This window comes from Exophiala aquamarina, assembly GCF_000709125.1.
Source record: "Exophiala aquamarina CBS 119918 chromosome Unknown aczIA-supercont1.8, whole genome shotgun sequence".
Classification (NCBI taxonomy): Eukaryota; Fungi; Ascomycota; class Eurotiomycetes; order Chaetothyriales; family Herpotrichiellaceae; genus Exophiala; species Exophiala aquamarina.
This window is the reverse complement of record NW_013550580.1, coordinates 413,304-429,943: the sequence shown is the minus strand read 5'-3', so window position 1 is coordinate 429,943 and position 16,640 is coordinate 413,304. Positions and strand designations below refer to the sequence as shown.

Below are 16,640 nucleotides of genomic sequence, written 5' to 3'. Positions count from 1 at the left end.
AGCGATATAACCGAGGATTATCCGTGTCACGAGGCTGGACTTTGGAGGGCAGTGTAGCCAACTGCGTAGAGACCTAGACGTACTGGGAACCCTTCTTTTGCTAATTACTATCGCATTACGTTTCATACATTAACTTGTTCAGGTTGTACGTGAGCTTCTGCTTCGACGATGGCTTCCTCTAGGGGCTCTTCTTCGTCAACGTTCGTCAACTCTTGCCACCGTTTCTTTCGCAAGTTCTCTAATCCATATAACATCTCTCCAAGCGCGCTGTATGTACCTGCGACCTCTGTAGCATGCTCGGCTGGGATCTCGGCTCTCTCAATCTTTGATGCTGCATCATTTAACTGCATCGCAAAGCTTGAAGACTCCCATTGCAATTCGACTTGATCTTTCAGCTGCGCAGTCGAGCCGGAAATATAGGGAAACTTAAAACTTTCGAACATTTTTAGCGCGGGAGTTTCCCGCGGAGCAAATGTCTTGAGAGAGCCAAGACAATGCACCGTGTCGAGACTGACGATGACCTCCCATTGAGCTGGCCGAATTCCTACATCCAAGACATTTCCTGATAGGGCCAAGGTTTGATGGTGCAGTAGCTTTCCACCATCATCAAGCATGTAACTCAGAAGTATTGGTAGACTAGAGAGTTCGTCAGAGTTGCACACCTCATTTGGAATAGAGACTTACCCTTCTAGAGCCACCAGGAGAATGTGTGGAGGCTGACTGGCACACGAAGAGTTTTGGATGACGTTATGGTGGATAGGCCAGATTCCAGAGACAACAAGGCGATTGATGGTACGCCCTTCATGATTGTGGGCCAACGCCGTGGTGATATCATCTTGGACGTCTCTTTGTAATAATCCATCATCCAACAACCGACCACTCTGCCAGTCGAAAACCTTCAAAGATGGCTCCCCACTGCCGGCCACCAACAATTTCGGATCCCAAGGCAATATGGACAAGCAACTGACAAAATCTTGGTGACCCAGGCAATAGCCTTCTATGATATAAGCCTGGGAGACGCCTCGGGAGACTCGAATATGCTCATCTCGGTCAGATGTTAATATGTATTGTTTTCGTCTCGGGCCGTCTTGTATCTCAGCGATTACAACATCCGTCAACAGAGAAACGTGGCCTAACAGGAGCTTATGTTCGAACTCAAGACCTTCTTTCTTCGGATTGTGAATTCGCTGCTCGCGTTGCTGTCGTAGCGCGTGAAGATTACCTTTAGTATGGACTGTGAGTTCCGTCGCGGATGGAGTCCACGTTGCCGGTTCCTCAGATTTTCGAGGTACCCAATCGGCTAGAGGATATAATGGCAATGTGTAGACATCTCCGAATTTATCTCCGACCAGAATGGTCTTCTCGTCAGGTGTTAAGACCACTGCACACATTCGTTTTGGCATACATCTGTAATTTGGATCAGCCTCGCGTAGCCTGATCAAAGAACCAGTACGAACCTCTTGGATTGTAATTTGAGGGTACCTTCAGACTGCACTTCGAATACATTGACCGACTTGTCCTCAGCCATCACGGCGATGACCGTAGTTCCATCGCTCGTGGCAAGCAGATGTGAAATATTGGGTTGCTGTGCACTTTCAACTTTCGGCTTTATCCGCGTTTCTTTCTTCCGCTCAGAGATGATCTCAATTGAATCTTCAGATGTCTGGCGAGACAGACAGGTCGAGTCCTCTGTGTCCAACTTCCGGCGTTTATTCAAGCGATTCCCGTCCCCTGTCGCTTCTTCAGAGCTCTCTTCTCGGGCTGTGCTGTCTTGGTTCGGCCACCGGCTTAAAACTGACCCATCTTTGAGATCAAAAGAGGAGATGAGTGGTCCTGATGCTGCAAACAAGAACGGCTGCGGATTATTGACTGGGTGTACACAGCATAACTTTTGAAACGGATAGCTAGGCATAATAGCAAGCTTTGATATGGTACTTTTGGCAGACTCATAAATTTGTGGATTACTGTACTTGCTGACTTGATGCTGCTTATGTCAACGTGAAATAACTAGCCTGGTTATAGCGCCTGTCTTCCAAGTCCAGAATTTCTGTGAGTCTTACCCCAATTCTTTAAACACTCATCTAAAACGAAGAGTAATTCACCAGAGAAATGCTTTTACTTACTACGGGAAGGGTCTACTTGCCCGACCCTAGTCTCGCGCGCCCGGCCAATGGGGTGGGTAGCGCCAAGGCCACACAGAGGTGGTTCTTGCTTGCTCCTCAATATCGTCAAGTTTTTGCCCGAAGTTCAATTGGTACAACAACAACCACCTTCAAATACAATTATTATCATTTGCCCTTAAACATCCTAACTTCATCCCTAAGAAGTCATGGGGGGCAAATCAGGCACAAAAGCAGTCTACTTCGACAAGCTCAAGGCCTTGCTCGACGAGTACAAGTCGATCTTCATCGCAAGTTCCCTTCCGAACCGAACCCTTTTGTGCAACTGCTAATTTTCCCGCAGGTCAGTGTCGATAATGTCTCCTCCCAGCAGATGCACGAAATTCGGTCCTCGCTACGAGGTGAAGCTGTTGTTCTGATGGGCAAGAACACCATGGTGCGCCGTGCTCTCAAGGGATTCATCACCGATAACCCAGAGTACGAACGCCTTCTTCCGCATGTGAAAGGTGAGACGCAGGACTCCAGAGATACAATAAGTAAAATCGTGCTGACTCGGCCTAGGAAATGTTGGTTTCATCTTCACCAACAGTGACCTCAAGACCATCCGTGACAAGATTCTTGACAACAAAGTCGCGGCCCCTGCGCGTGCTGGAGCTGTCGCACCTCTCGATGTCTATGTCCCTGCCGGAAACACTGGTATGGAACCTGGAAAGACCTCTTTCTTCCAGGCTCTCGGTGTCCCCACCAAGATTGCTCGTGGTACCATTGAAATCACAACTGATCTCAAATTGGTCGAGGCTGGCGCAAAGGTCGGTGCCTCCGAGGCTACTCTTCTCAACATGTTGAACATCTCTCCCTTCACATACGGCATGAAGGTTCAACAAGTCTATGAGGAGGGCAATACGTTCCACCCAAGTGTTTTGGACATTGAGGAGAGCCAATTGCTCAAGACATTGTCTTCTGCCATTACCACCATCACAACCATCTCCCTTGCCGCCAACTACCCAACTCTTCCTTCGGTCATTCACAGCTTGCTCAACGGCTACAAGAACGTCATTTCGGTTGCAATTGAGACAGACTACAGCTGGGACTCCATTGATGAGCTCAAGGACCGCATCGCCAACCCTGAGGCTTATGCTGCTGCGGCCCCCGCTGCGGCTGCCACTACCTCTGAGGCTGCCCCTGCAGCTGCCAAGGAAGAAGAAAAGGAAGAGGAGAAGGAAGAGAGTGATGATGAAGGTGAGATAGTGATGACATTTCCCCGAACAGACACATGCTAATATCGCCCTAGGATTCGGTGGCCTCTTTGACTAGGCACGATGATTGTTACAATGAAACAGATCTTCTTAATCCGTTTCTCGCCGCGAAATCAACTAGAGAGATAGTAGCCCAAACGGGTGCAATAACACGAAATTTTCAGCCTTTTTTCGGGGTTGCCCAAAATACTTGTGATCCCAACTTTTTGCGCCTTCGCCACGTCACTATTTTCTAACTACTGGTAAGTACCCAGCGTCTTCCTCCACTTTACCCTCGGCGTGATGAACAATTTTTAACACTTAGAACCCATGTTCTTTGAGGAAGAAAACTACGCAACAACACTCTAATTTTTTACTGACCCCTTATCTCCTCAAATATCTTTACTCGTCTCGACTTCTCGAACTCGTGCTGACCAGTGCCGAAGATATGATACAGATTCAAGTGATACTATTGCTGCCAAAGAGTTGCCCACCTTCCAATGTGCCAAACGCTCAAGCAGATACAGAAAGTCCCATTTTGCGGCGCACGCGGTGAGCAAAGTCTCCGAAGTTATTCCTTCTTTGAGACTTTGCGGGTTCTTTGCCTGTTGATTCATCGTCGCGTGTTTAAGCTTTGACGTTTTGTTTTCTTGTTGGAAGTTCCCGAGCCCCAAATTCGACCAAGGAAGATGAGATGCCCTGTCCAGGCATCTGTCCACAATTTCCCAAAACGAGCAGAGGTCCTCAACAAACTGCTTCCCACATCGAGAGCACAGCCAAATAATCCTGCATGGTTTTCCAAGGTGTTCCTTCTGAATGGCTCCATCACATTGATTCTGACCGGTTCGATCTACTTTCGAATAGTGTCTGAGCGATCATGAGGCTCGATTTACTTCACCTCCTGCTTTGCCACAGTCCCACTTGGGCTTCTGCTCTTCCCAAGTCTCCTTGTACTGACTCCATAGCTTCTCGACGGAGACGCCAACCAGGTTTTTCCAAAACTTCTCCTCGTCGTATTTCTCTGTCTTCAGTGTAGCATTTAGCCTGCTCACAGTGCCTGCACCTTTCTTGTCCTCCAGCCATTCCAGAAACCATGCTGTCTTCTGATATCCTTCGTCCCATCTCTCACCCCTTGTCTCTGGGGACTTTTTCCAATGTGGTGGTGCCAATCCGGCCTTTAGCCGAACAAAGTCTGCAACTCCTTCAATTAGCCCCCCCGGGCAAGTACCATGCCCATTGTGCTGGAAACAGTGAACCATCTCATGTGTAACGACTCCAGCGATTTCATGGCGGATCCCCGTTGAGTTTCGAGATTGAACAGCTTGAACATAGTCCAATGATAGATGGATCTCCTTATGGAGATCGTCTAGCGGCAAGCCAGTAGTATATGCCACTCCGCCCATTGATCGCAAGACAACAGTCACAGATCTAACCTTAGGTATTTCGCTCAATCCATGGGGTTTGTAGAGGTGGGTCAAAACATGGTCAATGGCTCGTGCAAGGTAGAGCCCTCCATCAAGAGAAGCGTTCGTGATTTGTGTTGCAGAGTGAGTAATGTCATCCAGATGAAGACGCAGAGTGGGTTTATGCTGGGTTGACGGAGGGATCGGAGACATGTTTTGAGAATGTTGTGCAGATCTTTGGTTGATGGAAGGGGCTTTCCAACAATTGCAAATTTGTTTGTAGGGACGTCTGGCGAGTTAGGCAGCAGTCGGGAAGTCCCAGGTGGATTGTGGCTGATCGTAAGCGTTATTACTTTGTAGGCCTCTCCGATCAGGCCAGGGTTATGGGACTTATAGAGTTGATAGTGTCTAACGTTAAGTCACGAGCGAGAAACAACAGAAGACGTTCAGCATAAGCCAATCACTGATGCAGCCAATGTGAGTCTGTTGCCAAGTCTAAATTCCACCTTTCCATTTTGGGTATAGTGGGCAGGGGGCAAAAACATCAACACCATGGTCCAACAACATCCTGTTCACAACAACTCCAAAGTTTCTTCTCTCTACGGCTTTAGAACCACTTTATGATCCTCTTTCAAGGCAACCGTTCTCTATCAAGAACAAAACAAAGCGAGTCTCTATTGAACAGGTACGATGACTTTTCGTCTATATAACTTGAGTTCGCCTGTGTCCTTCCCTTGTCTGCCTTCCACCTTTCGATTCATCTCTCCATCACGTGATAGCTTTACTCAGTTACCACCATTGATACTCTTTGTACCCATTCACACCATTCCTCTGTTATTTTTGCTTCAATGCTCTTTAGCATTGTTGTAAGACTCAGTCGGCGCGTGCTCCGCACCACTGCAAGTCTCAATTGGTGGTTGCTCTGCACCATTACGAGTCTCTACTGGTGCATGCTCAAAGCATCCTGCCGTGTTGTCATCAAGAAACCCTTGGAATTAACCTTGGCTATATTGTCCAACATGGAGTTGTGTATGAGATGCTACAAATTTCTCTACTCGTGCGATGCTGACGTTTTTCTTTTGCAGTCAAGACAATCGACAGCTATATTCCCGCTGCCGGAAAGTCTATCTACCTCACTATCATTGGTTTTAGAGCCAAGATGCTCGGCCATAGCTATGTAGATGTGCTCACGTTACTTCACAATGAACTCAATCAAACGGAAACCGAGGAGAATTGGAAGAAACGCCAAGATCTCCTCGCCAAGCTCTCCGACATCCTGGAGAAACGAAAAGAAGACAGTACTCTCCCAAGAGACTTTGTCGAAAAGTCCAAAACCGTTTTACCAGCAATCGTCAAGGCCACGGCTTCAGAGAGAACCACTCTGTCTGGACAAGCATGCCGTACCGCCAAAATTGTCATCGAAAATCTGAAAACAGAGGTTCAACCTCAACTCGACATTATCATGTCCGAGCTTATCACTCTCTGTGGCTCCACCAAAGGTGTCAACCAGAAGAATGCAAATGAAGCAATCCTCGCCATTTGCAAACATGCTGGGTACAATCACCGCCTCTTCTACCATGTCTGTGCTGCGTCTAGGGACAAACGTATCCCCCCTCGCACGTATGCACCTGAGTGGCTTTGTCTTCTCATCAAAACCTATCGTGGTCAGATGGATGACAACAAGGACGGCGATGCCGCCAGAAAGGCCATTTATGAAGGTCTCACGGATGGTCAAGTCAAAGTCAGAGAGAATTCACGTGCAACATTCTGGGAGTACCACAAATACGATGCCCAGGGAGCTCGTATGATCATGGGTGGTCTCAACACTTTCGCCGCAAATGCGTTGCGTGATGATCCAAACAACCCTGACAAACCCCAAAAGCCTACCAAGGCCCCAAGCAGACCAGGATCTGCCCTTGCTCAAATCAGAGCACAAAGCAAGCAACGTATACATCAGCAGCAGCAACATCGTGGCTTTACACCTGCTTCAGTCAAACCAGACGACTTTTTCTTTGGATCTCTTGAAGACGTCAACCCAGAGCCGCAAAAGACGTCCAAGAAACCGGCTGCAGATCCAACAAGAGAAAAGCACGAGAAGTCCCAGTCCAGTCATTATAGCGAGGCTTCCGCCTATTCACGTCATGGAGTATCAACCCAATCTCGTCCCACTCACCAAAAGGTACCTTCCAGAGACAACAAAGTTGACTCCAAAGATACCAAATCTGAAAGTTCACAAGTTGACGCTCGACCACTTCTATCTGCTCCAGTCCGCAGAGGTCGTATCGTTGCCACACCCATGGCACCCACCACCAGCCACCGTCCTGGCTCGCGAGGTGAACCCACCAAGAAGCCGACAGAAACCAAAGATAAGATCTCTGGCCGCCAAACACCAGTCCTTAATACCGAAAAGGACGCTCCTTCCTCTGTACCTAGCCATCACCGCAAGACAGCGAGTAGGCAGGAAGCGATCATAGCTCAAGAGAAAGGTACAACTGTTCAAACCCAGAACAGGAAGAATGGAAGACAGACACCAGCCAGTGCTGAAGACGAGCCCCAGGTTCCTCCATCAGCACAGAGCAGCAAGAAGAGTGGACGTCAGACTCCAGTCATTTTGGAAGACAGGTCAGCTTCTGCTCCGACGACATCCAAGACGGCAAAGGAATCAGACCTGACTTCAGAATATGTCGCACCCACCCAGTCGCTCCCTCTCCGCCCTGTGCGGCCGACTGCACAAGAGCAACAGAACGTTTCATCTGCTGAACGCCCAGTCGACAAGACCCGTCAACAAGTTGCTGAGGGCAAAGAGCACACCAGTACTGCAGGTCAACACGTTGCTGTGGGCAAAGAGAACACCAACGTCATGAGGCCGCGTAAGAAGAAATCACCAGCGCGATCACCTCAACACTCTCCCGATCGATCAGAGCAACGATCACCCCGCCGTCGAACTAGTATTTCGTCTGCCAAGAGGACACTTGGAATAACAATCGAGTCCCTCCGACATGGTACACTTGACGCACTGGGTTTTCGCAGGCTTAGAAAGCTAATTGAAAGTCATCCACATGTTCTCATCACTCGTCAAGTACAATTTGATGAGCTTTTCGAGTTACTCATAAAAAATCTGGGCTCTTTTGATGAGATCACCGAATCTCGAGACAAAAGACAAAATCTCAACCACCCTGCCTACAACCGACACACCATGCTGGTCGCTTTGATCGATCTCTTCCAGCAGTATCCACAGTGGCCTGAACCACAACCGGGTATGACTCTCTGTGCCCTTCTCATCGCCAGATGTAATCATAGCTCAGGCTACGTTGCAGTCTTGCAGGCGATTGACGATTCCGCGTACCTCCTCTGTACGCACTCCCAGAACCCCTTACCAACTATTGACGCAGTCCTAGACACTCTGGAACAAATCGAATACATTATTACCACCAATGACCCTATTGTTACACCTAAATCTACCACCACTGTGTTCCACAACAGCCTTCAGAGCTTTGTCTCTGATTTTGGGCCAGAACGACCTAAGTTTGCAACCCGACTACCTATTGTTATGTCCTTTGGACTGAAAGTCCTCAACGCTCTCCTACAACGCCTCAGCGTCTGTGGTCAGAGCCTCTACACAATTCAAGAGGACCGCCTGGCTTCATATGCTGAGCATCTCCTTGGAGCGTACACGTCCCTCATCAAAAGACAAGTGATGGAATACTGCACTGCACTGCATGCGGTTATCAAGCCAGAAAAAAGATTTTACAACTACTTCAGCAAGGAGTCGGACAAGAACCTCATCCACTACTACGTGGCTGGCGCGTCAGGTGGTCTCTATGGCTCCTTAGGAAACACAGGTCGAGTTGTCATGCCTGACACAGGCGTCGACTACATGGAACCAGAACCTTCCACCTTCGATCCAGGTTCGGAGGTTTCTGCCAATTGGAAAATGGTTGGAAGTGACAGCAAGCACAGTGATGTCACACCGGGATTTGAGCACTCGACCTCCAGTGCTCTCGACTCCATGGGCAGTGAGGTGGTCGCCTCGGAGGGCTCAAGCAATTGGCAAGTTCTCGGCACCACAGCAGATGTCTAGAGACAACACAACACAACACAACACAACACAACACAACACAACACAACACAACACAACACATTGATATTGAAATTGAAGTCGAGGAATTCAGCATTGTGTATTTTTATCGTTATCAACATGTTCGTCGGTGTGAAAGCTGGACCATGGTTCACGATGTGATGAAGACGTTTCTTTTCACAAGGACACCAGCACACTGCAGAGGGGAAATCGAGTTATTGTTTTTGTACTCACCCATTGGGAAACATTCATTTGGAAAGTGTCTTGATTGCAATTGGAAAGTTCTTTCGGACAAGAAGGGTATGGTAGAGATTGATTCTTCACAAGGCCAGTCCAAAAGGTTTATTGATTTTTATTGTTAGAGATTAGGGCCTACAGAACAGAGTCAATGAAGATTCATTTGAACAATTCTCTTCCCTCTTGCTTCTCGTGCAGTGACCGTGTTCCGGAACAAAGTGATAAGCGTGATCGACTACCGTGCAGTGTCGGTGTTCTATGCACCAGTTAGTGGTGGAGAAATCCAGATTATACTACGTTTCAAGAAGTCGGAAGAGTCGCGGGAGCCATTTCAATCCAGGCGGAGGATGGCGTGTTTCGGAAAATTGACAGGGGTTTTCTCTCATTCACGACTACTTTCTTCAAGTCAAGTCGACTCTTCAAGCACTATTGATCTACCGGGTACGGGGGTACAGGTTACATTCGGCTCATGGTAAACGAATTCTTATACTTCGTTATGGAGACTGGATAGTGCTCTGCGTCAGATTTAGTGGGTTGATTGTTGCTCAGGCTATCGGATAGGCACTACTACGATGGAGATTCCGTGGTCGTTGGCGTGGAGCTCGACCGCAGGCCATTGCTCACTTGGGCCTGTGCCAGGACCATTGCTGCGAGGTGCACTCTGGTGCTGAGTTTTGAATTCCGAAATCCCGATGAGTAACGTACTTTGATCTTTACGAGGAATTATCTAGACGTTCCGCTTCGCTTCGGGTCGCGGACTCAGGGATGGTCTCCCCTGCTCAGAGGTATTCAGCACATGGGCTGTACCTAATTAGAGCCACCACATTATTGCATGGGCATATCTGATGCGGTTAGCTAAAGTTGTGCTCCGCACTCGGTACCTCGTGTAAATGTTGACTACAACAGAGACGCAAGCACAGTGTCCGTGCTTGAAAGAGGAAATATGTGTTGATCCAAGGGGACAGATGAAACGACGAAAAGTGAACCTTCCTCAGGAAACCAACGTATGCAGACGCCCAGCTCCAATTTCTAACCTACGAGTTGAGTTCCGATTGAAGTCAAGTGATGGACCTTTAAAAGCTGTGCCCTCTTGTCCTCCAAATGATGGACGGACCACGTGGATTCGACATGGTGAGGCACAGCATGTGTACGAGGTACGTGTGACGTGTGACGAAAAGGGGAAGCCAGCAAAGTGTGGTGACACGCGGACAAGGGGACACGGCTGTCGGCAGACGTGCTTCAGATGTCCATCAAGTCCCACAACTGGCGGAAGATCATAACCAAGCCACAGGAGGAGTAGCAAACTGGTCCGGGAAACCTAGAAGCAGAAAAGCGATGGGTCGGGAAAACGTATTCCTGAGTGCAAACTACGCACTACCCATGCCGTTCAGCAATTTCCTGGAGGAGGAATCTTGCGTATGTTGCACGAACCAGCTCTGCACTCAAGGGCCTGGAGTAAAGACGGATTGGGTACCTGCTGCAGCCAAAATAAGGAGTCAACTCTCTGCAGCCAGGCCGAGGGGGCCCTAAGCCCGTCCGGGTAAAGTAGTAGCCCCTTAAAAATGCCCTTCTCCATCCTCTTAGGCTTGCGACACACGCTAGCATCGAGCAGCACAATTGCAAGGCGATGGGCGATGCGTGTGATTCGAGGCGAATAGGCGTGACTAGTTGACTAGAATGAACCAGGAAAGCCACTTCTCTACAACTAGAGCCGTCCCCTGTCCAAACCAGCACGTCAGCCAATCCACTGTGGAATGGGCTGCCCATTAACAAACACATCCAAGTGGGCGGTGGGCTGGACCCTAGAACTGGTCCCAAAAGCGACGACCAAGACTCACGCCTCCAAAACTCAGCGTCTTCGGTGGCATTTACGAGTAAGTGTCTGGAGACTCAAGAGTCGAGACTGACCACTGTCGATTTCAACGGAGCCCACCCCGGCTGCCCATACCTGGGAGAAATAGCTAGCCTAGCCGCACATGTCATTGGGGGTTAGCCTGAGCCTGTACTCCGTAGTGCCCTATATCTGTGCCCTAGACCCTCGCTGCTCTAAGCTTGGTTAGGGTTAGTTAGTACTGCTCGGGGGCAAGGGAGTTTAGGTGTCTCCTGCGGCTGCGGCTGCCAGTGCCACTGTATCTTTGTCCCCCAGTGGGTGCCGGTCCAACTCAAGTCCAAAGTCAATCAGGCTCTCAGCACAGAAACCCATCCATCACTAAACACTCGCTATTGCATACCACCACCACCAACACCACCAACACCACCAACACCACCAACACCACCACCATCTCCTTTACGTCTCTCTCTTCACCACCCTGCAAGAGCCACATTAACAACCCTCTCGCGCGCCTGCTTTTCTCTTGCACAATCGTTTGCACATTGTCTGTCTTTAGCCTTCTCACCATCCCCCGTTGACGCGATCACGAACCATTCGCTGTGCTGGGCCTGCGCTGCGCACTTCGTCTTTGAGACAACCCTCGAGACTCCATTTCACCACCAGCTGACAACCACGCGCTCTACACTTGTCCGGCCTCATATCACATAGAAGCACATATAGACAGTACCCCCGAACCTCTCTTAATTTATCTGGACTTCCCTCCGTTGGGGCTGACTATTCACCACCAAGTCCCACCCTTGACCGCAGCCATCGCCGCAGCTGAGGCCGCGCGACCGTCATTCTCACTCGATTACCAAACATATTGTGTATGCTGCAGGCCAGCACATTTTTGATCAAACCTGGAGTGATACATGTCCCAGATTCAACACATTTTCTCTCCTGCGAGATCCATTTATGAATTGGACGCCCATTGGTACAAACAGAGCCTGGGTGAGAAAAAATCTCGCATCAGCATTGCTTGAACTGGCAGGTCCACATCATACAGACAACACCAGGAAACAATATGGCAACCGCAATGGAATCTCCTATGGCATTTCCAGAGTCTCCCATGGATGGTGACGACATTGCCTATCCGTGCAAAGGTTGTGGACAGGTGAGTGACCCCAGTGGTCGCGCGACCGTTCACAATTGCTAACGATTTCGACGAAAGATCCTCGAGGAAGGAAAGGCTTTTGAACTAGGTATGTCGTCGTCGCTTCTGAATCAGGACTCTTCACTAACTCATCTCAGCCGGAAACAGATGGCACATCGACTGCTTCCGCTGCAATACCTGCGGCACTCTCCTTGACTCAGACGCCAACCTCCTTCTACTCGGCGATGGCTCCCTGATTTGCAACAACTGTACATACAGCTGCAGCAACTGTAACAACAAGATCGAAGATTTGGCAATCTTGACCGGAGACCAGGCTTTCTGTGCCAATTGCTTCAAATGCCGGAACTGCAAACGGAAAATTGAGAACTTGCGTTATGCGCGCACCTCACAAGGCATCTTTTGCATGGACTGCCATGAAGCTCTGATGGCTCGGAGGAGAAAGAAATCCAAAGCGTCGTCAAGATCTAAAGCTGCTGGGAACAGCGGTGTTCAACTCGACAAATCCTTACCTGCCATACCACCCCCTGAAGCTAGGAAGGCCGCCTATGGGCACGAACCTGATCCAGTGTACGAAGAGGTATACCACGAGTTGCCAACGCCTGATATCCCATCTGTTGGGAAAACTATGAGCGAATTGCAAAAAGATGTGGATTCGAGACCATCCTCTGCAGACCCCAATCCCCCTCGTGGTCAGCAACTTGACTCTCGCTCAATGGCTCGTCCACCGGCTGACACTTTGCCTACAGACATGCTCACTCTCCCTTCCACCACATATCGGAATAATAGACACTCTATGATGTCGCAGCGGTCAGATTTCTCGGGAGGTGGTGAAGAGTTCCTGATCCCCCTGGCCTTTGATCCTACACCTCAACCACAATCACAATCTCCTAGCATCTCGAGTCAGGCTACTCCGCGAGGGGTGGAAGAAAAAACGAAAGACTACTTTACAACACGACCGACACCACCTCAGGCTCAAGCACCAGCTCCCAAACCCCTCACTTCGAGCCCTCACATTGCCTATCAAGAGAAAGGTCGTCAAACCTCACGTGAAGTCATAGACTCCGTACGCAAGAGGGCAGACGGCAGCTCAGGTGGTGGCTCTGTAAATGCATCACCCTATTTACAATCCGAGCTTCCTCGCCGTTCTGAAGATTCCTCGCGCCCTGCGCAGACTTCACGTGGTAATAGTGATCTCCCGTCAAGTGAGAAGTTCCAACTACAAGAGGCGCCCAAGAGCAAGAAAACTGAACGCGCAACCACAAGTTTGCGGCCTGACCTCGCCTCCCCGCGGGGTGAACCTGTCGAACAATTCACAACAAGTACCAGGACGATATCTGTTACCGATAATGATACGCCTTCGGACAATGGGTTTTCAACACCAAAACTCTCGAATCATTCCAGTCCTGCTCAGAGCACCAATAATGATTCCCCCAAACCCAACAACCTTGCATCGCAATTACAAAGCTTGCCCAAACGAGGGGACTCATTAGATAGTGCAAAGCGGAATCAAACTATTGCAAGGAAAGAAGTCAATGCTTCAGCGAATATTCCATCAACCCTCAGCTCCGCTGTCAACGGCACCTCTTCGCCTCCCAAATCTTCTGCCACCACGCCTGCCAACTTGGCGAGGGCAAATGGAGGAAAGGTCATTTCCGGTCCCATCGGGTCGCCAAATTCGAAGAGTATCTTTGACACAGCAGACGACCCTCTAGAATCATCAGACAGTCTATCAGGCCAAAAGGGGCTCACCTCTTTCCAGGATCCTCGAGCACCGCCTCTACCACCATCGGACCATTCCCGGTCTCAGTCTGTTAGTACCTTGCAGCAGAAACACCCAGACGGAGAAAAATCACCCGGCCTCCCAAGGTATTCAACGGGCGGAGACTTTACCATGGACGAGGACATGGCGCGTATCATGGGTGCGGACGAAGCTATTGCACACGAGTCCTTCTTGAAGAGAGTCTCCAACTCTGTCCGGCATGGGAGGAGTTACAGTGACAAAACTGGAAGGCTCTCAAGAGATCGTTGGCCTCGTTCTCCCGCAGTGCCTCCCTCATCAATCGCACAAGAGATTAGTAGTCCGAGCACGGCCTCTCCAGAAAACCGTGATGAGTTAGCATGGTTCAAGAATGAACTTCGGCGAGAACGTCAAAAGACAATTGAGCGAGAAAAGAGAATAGCTGAGCTGCAATCTCAACTAGAGTCGACAGCCAGTATCAAGCAGGTTAACTCCGAGTTAAAAGAGAAACGATCTACCATGGTCGTGCTTGATACGCAGAAAGAGATTGTCGTCCGTGAACTTGAGATCCTGACTGAGCATCTTGCCGCCGCTAAACGCAGTGGTGAACCATTTGATGTCGGCAAAATGAGCAATACAGTTCTACGCGATTTTGCAGAAGCTTTGGAGAAGCTCAAGAACTCTTTTGCCCCGCAAATCGAGGATTCGATACAAAGGCGCAATGATCTTGTGGATGAAATTGCGAATCTAACACAAATGAAAGATAAGAGCTTTATGGAATTTGAGCAGCTTTCATCCAAGAATGCGCAATTGGCAGAGCTCAATAATCAACTTGTACATCAGATCCAAGGTTTGTACAAGGCCAATTCAGGAAGTGTGCAACCCGAACCGACCAAAGCTCCGGTTAATGGACTGGGAATCTACTCTCATCATAAGGATAAATCAAACGTCTCGTTTGAAGCCAAAGACATGCGAAGCTTTTCAGCAGACAACACCAATATTGACTCTTCGAGTACTTTGTTAGCTGGGGAGGCAGAGCCGGTGACGGTAATACAAGGACCACACGTTGTCAATATCAAGAAGGGCCAGGTCAAGAAGTTCGACTGGAGAAAAGGACAGAAGGTTGCTAAGGGCGTGACCAAGGGATTGAAAGGCGCATTCTCTTCCACACAACAGAGTTACAGCCGTGATCTACAGTTTGCTGAAACTGGTGCGTATGGCAATAGCCCGGTTGGTCAAGAGTATTCGAGTCTGCCCAAGAACAATCCGGAGCCGATTACCAATAAACAGAGTGGCTTTGGCTTCTTTGGTGGCAACCAGAAAACAACCACTAAAATGAATGGACTCTATGGTACGCAGAGCAACAACAGCAACCCATCGCTGGGCGTGGATGCATCTCGTAAGAATTTGATAATGCTGGGGCTCGAGATCGACGCTAACTGTTGATAGAAGTATTTGGATCGGACCTCGAGCAACGCACCGAGTACGAGAAAGCGCCCATTCCAACAATCGTGAGGAGATGTGTTGAGGAAGTTGAAACACGAGGTGAGTGGAGAACCGTTCGATGGCTTCTCGTGTGCCTTTGTCTAACCATTGGCTATTAGGAATGGATGTCGAGGGCATCTACCGAAAATCCGGAGGCAACTCACAGGTTCAGCAAGTCAAAGACTACTTCGAAAACCCGACAGGAGACTTCGACATATCCGATCCTGATCTGGATATTCATGCGGTGACGTCGGGGTTGAAGCAGTACTTCCGCCGGCTGCCTATGCCTCTGATCACGTATGATGTGTACGATCGACTCTTGGACACCACTACCATCCAAGATCGTGATGCACGTGTGGAGTCGATGGCGATAGCCCTGGAAACACTTCCTCGGGCCCACTACGAGGTTCTCGACTACTTAATTCAGCACCTGGCCCGAGTGGTTCTACAGGAGAAGGAAAATCTCATGACAAGTATGAACATTGCAGTGGTGTTTGCGCCAACCATTATGAGACCGGAGAGCTTGAACCGGGAATTGAGCGATACTAAAATGAAGAACGAGGTGGTGATGTGGATGGTGGAGAACTGTGAAACGATATTTCAAGTCGGAAGATGAACAAGGGACTTGGATAGCAATGTCTACTCAGGTCGGATAGGTGGGATTTGAATGAGTGAACCGGGCTGGGGGGTTGGCTGAAGGGGGCAAAAAGCATTGCTTCCATCTTCACGACCATGATAATACTTCGATGTAACTAATTTCAGCCAGGCGCCATGGGGATTAGGGGGAGAGCTAGCATGCAGGAATCTGGTCTCAGCCTGGGATTTATCTGAGCCCTGTGCATTGTTTTCTAGTTGGAGCTACTATTGTGTCTGAGTGAAAGCGAGACTGGAAGGCGGCGATCTAGTACCACCTTGCAGCGATTGTGTGCTTATCTGCGTTGGACATGGAAAGACAGTGTGTCCCAGCGATGTGTTAGTCACCTTGAAGACCAGGGGACTACTCCGTACCACTGCCGACATTATGCAGCGAGTTGACGGTCTCAAAACAAATTGTGATGTGAGAACAACTCCGCTACGCGTACGCAGTACGCAGTACGCAGTATGTACGAGTATCTCCTTTTCCAGGCTATGTGTCCATTCTGGGTTTAGATCCCCCCGTGACCCAACGGGACTACCGGTCGACGTCTCATCCCCCATTGGCCCTGCCTCCAGACAATTGACGGCCTCTCCCACTGCACTGCAAACTGGCACTGGCAGCCATTGACCGGGCTCGAGTCGGGACGATACACGATACCATTGCATGAACATACGCACGTTACTAGCTCATATCTCCTGTCAATGGTATAGCTATCCTGCACTT

At 49.4% G+C, this 16,640-nt stretch overlaps 5 protein-coding genes across 5 annotated transcripts; 3 read left to right on the top strand and 2 right to left on the bottom strand.

Annotated features, from left to right (window-relative positions):
- Nucleotides 1-122: 122 nt before the first annotated feature.
- On the bottom strand, nucleotides 123-1,912 carry A1O9_08722 (uncharacterized protein; the record flags this gene model as incomplete). The annotated part of the gene is made up of 3 exons (XM_013402205.1): nucleotides 123-636; nucleotides 685-1,407; nucleotides 1,458-1,912. The coding sequence occupies 3 exons, from the start codon at nucleotides 1,910-1,912 to the stop codon at nucleotides 123-125; spliced, it is 1,692 nt and encodes a 563-aa protein (XP_013257659.1).
- Nucleotides 1,913-2,329: 417 nt separating this feature from the next.
- Nucleotides 2,330-3,434, top strand: A1O9_08721 (large subunit ribosomal protein LP0; the record flags this gene model as incomplete). Its single annotated transcript, XM_013402204.1, has 4 exons — nucleotides 2,330-2,439; nucleotides 2,469-2,626; nucleotides 2,682-3,359; nucleotides 3,412-3,434. 4 exons carry the CDS (start codon nucleotides 2,330-2,332, stop codon nucleotides 3,432-3,434), a joined length of 969 nt encoding a protein of 322 aa, XP_013257658.1.
- A 796-nt stretch (nucleotides 3,435-4,230) lies between these two features.
- A1O9_08720 (uncharacterized protein) lies at nucleotides 4,231-4,971 on the bottom strand (the record flags this gene model as incomplete). Its single annotated transcript, XM_013402203.1, has 1 exon — nucleotides 4,231-4,971. The coding sequence occupies one exon, from the start codon at nucleotides 4,969-4,971 to the stop codon at nucleotides 4,231-4,233; it is 741 nt and encodes a 246-aa protein (XP_013257657.1).
- Nucleotides 4,972-5,917: 946 nt separating this feature from the next.
- A1O9_08719 (uncharacterized protein) lies at nucleotides 5,918-8,839 on the top strand (the record flags this gene model as incomplete). The annotated part of the gene is made up of 1 exon (XM_013402202.1): nucleotides 5,918-8,839. One exon carries the CDS (start codon nucleotides 5,918-5,920, stop codon nucleotides 8,837-8,839), a length of 2,922 nt encoding a protein of 973 aa, XP_013257656.1.
- Nucleotides 8,840-11,979: 3,140 nt separating this feature from the next.
- A1O9_08718 (uncharacterized protein) lies at nucleotides 11,980-15,896 on the top strand (the record flags this gene model as incomplete). The annotated part of the gene is made up of 5 exons (XM_013402201.1): nucleotides 11,980-12,057; nucleotides 12,115-12,145; nucleotides 12,195-15,194; nucleotides 15,245-15,340; nucleotides 15,400-15,896. The coding sequence occupies 5 exons, from the start codon at nucleotides 11,980-11,982 to the stop codon at nucleotides 15,894-15,896; spliced, it is 3,702 nt and encodes a 1,233-aa protein (XP_013257655.1).
- Between the last annotated feature and the right edge of the window lie 744 nt (nucleotides 15,897-16,640).